Source organism: Notolepis coatsorum (genome assembly GCF_963971535.1).
Source record: "Notolepis coatsorum genome assembly, chromosome: 9".
NCBI classification, from domain to species: domain Eukaryota; kingdom Metazoa; phylum Chordata; class Actinopteri; order Aulopiformes; family Paralepididae; genus Notolepis; species Notolepis coatsorum.
The window spans coordinates 145,500,428-145,502,138 of record NC_140173.1 but is presented as its reverse complement, the minus strand read 5'-3'; the positions used below and the strand labels follow the sequence as shown (position 1 = coordinate 145,502,138).

The window sequence follows — 1,711 nt, the reverse complement described above, 5'->3', positions numbered from 1 at the left end:
GATCATAACAACGAGTTTACTCATTGTTGGCACTCAACGCATGGCGGCCAATAACGAGTATATTCAAACGAGTATACTCGTTATTGGCAATTAATGTGTCAACTGACAACCAACAGGAACCAAACCATTTATTTCGTTAGGCCTAGGAAGAAGTATTACACTTATTTAATCCTACCCCTTTTCCACTACTCAATGAGTGCACTAATTTAAAACCGTACAAAACAAATATATATGCAAAACAAAAAAAACAAAATGTTATATGTAAAACATGAAAGAAATAAAATAAAAATGTAAACACCCGTGAATGTCAAATCCCTTCCTCATCCTTGTGAACATCATTTCCTCATAATTCAGAGGTGATGCTGCGGTGCCTCTCAGAGCACCTTTTACGAGCCTCCCGCTTCTTATCAAGCCAGAGGATTAGTCTCTTATCGCTGTGATTTATGTATTCAAACAGGGCGCAGAAGACTTGACAGGGCTTTAGGAGACAATACCAGGGCACACAAGCTCCAGACAGTGACACGCCGCGATCAAACAGCATTGTCCTTGAGGGGGGGGGGGGGGATAAGCAAGGGCATGATTTATAATGCCCGACGCGGTGCATGACTTGACGAAGCACCGGGATGGCAGCCGTCCGCGCAGACCATGACTCATCGCGATCCGACGACAAGTTGTTCCCGTCTCGTGAAAGAGAGATAATATGGCTCGAAACGAACGCCGTCGATCAGCCGCCGCACGCCCCTACGTCTCAGCCGCGGCGGACGGTGTCTGACTGTCTGTCGATCATGAATTGTGGGAAAGGATACTGGAGCGCACTGGTGTGCCTGCGACTTCACTCCATGTAGGAAAACCTTTTTAAACCTGAGGTTTGGGTCAACAGACCTTATTCAGGGGAAAACTCTGAAACCTTCTTCGGGGTAAAATGGTAAACGACCTCCAAAGCACGTTACAACGTTATGCCTCACATTCACCCATCCACACACACACACACACACCGACGGCAGAGGCGACCAATGCAAGGTGCCGACCTGCTCATCGGGAGCAGTTAGGGGTTAAGTGTCTCGCTCAAGGGACACTTGGACCAGCTGCCCCGGGAGGAGGAGCCTACCGGCGCGACGGCAACGGTTGAACAAACCGTCCATTTTTCATTTCAGGATGGTTTCCGTCCGTCTGTGTGTCAGGTGGCGAGACGGCGAGCGTTGCATTAGATATTATTACCAACCTGTATTTTCACAGCTATCGACAGCGAGTTGAGCTCCTTATCCAGTTCCTTTAGTACCATGAGCTTCTTTAACGTGAGACTGCAGAGCCTGGATGAGAGATAGAGGGGAGGGGAGGGGGGAGGGGAGGAGGGTGGGGTGAGAGAGAGAGAGAGAGAGGGAGAGAGGACAGGAAGAGATTAGTGGCAAGGCCTCTGAACACACCGTCATGATACGGTGGCAGCGTCTGGTGGTTGAGGCTTTAACAGACAGTGTTTTGATCCTGTCGGGGCTCTGCAGGGAGAGAAGGTACCACACGGGGCTCTGCAGGGAGAGAAGGTTACCACACGGGGCTCTGCAGGGAGAGAAGGTACCACACGGGGCTCTGCAGGGAGAGAAGGTACCACACAGGGCTCTGCAGGGAGAGAAGGTACCACATGGGGCTCTGCAGGGAGAGAAGGTACCCACATGGGGCTCTGCAGGGAGAGAAGGTACCATAGCCTCATGGAGAG

The 1,711-nt window shown here is 50.7% G+C and overlaps 1 protein-coding gene across 2 annotated transcripts in view; it reads right to left on the bottom strand.

The window, feature by feature from the left end:
* LOC311234052 (phosphofurin acidic cluster sorting protein 1-like) overlaps window positions 1-1,306 on the bottom strand; it is a 145,554-nt gene extending 144,248 nt beyond the window's left edge. For both annotated transcript variants that reach the window (XM_084321143.1, XM_084321144.1), the window contains exon 1: window positions 1,223-1,306. In XM_084321143.1, coding sequence (XP_084177269.1) covers window positions 1,223-1,282 — 60 coding nt within the window. In that variant the 5' untranslated portion in view covers window positions 1,283-1,306. The remainder of the gene's footprint in view (window positions 1-1,222) is intronic.
* Window positions 1,307-1,711: the final 405 nt, after the last annotated feature.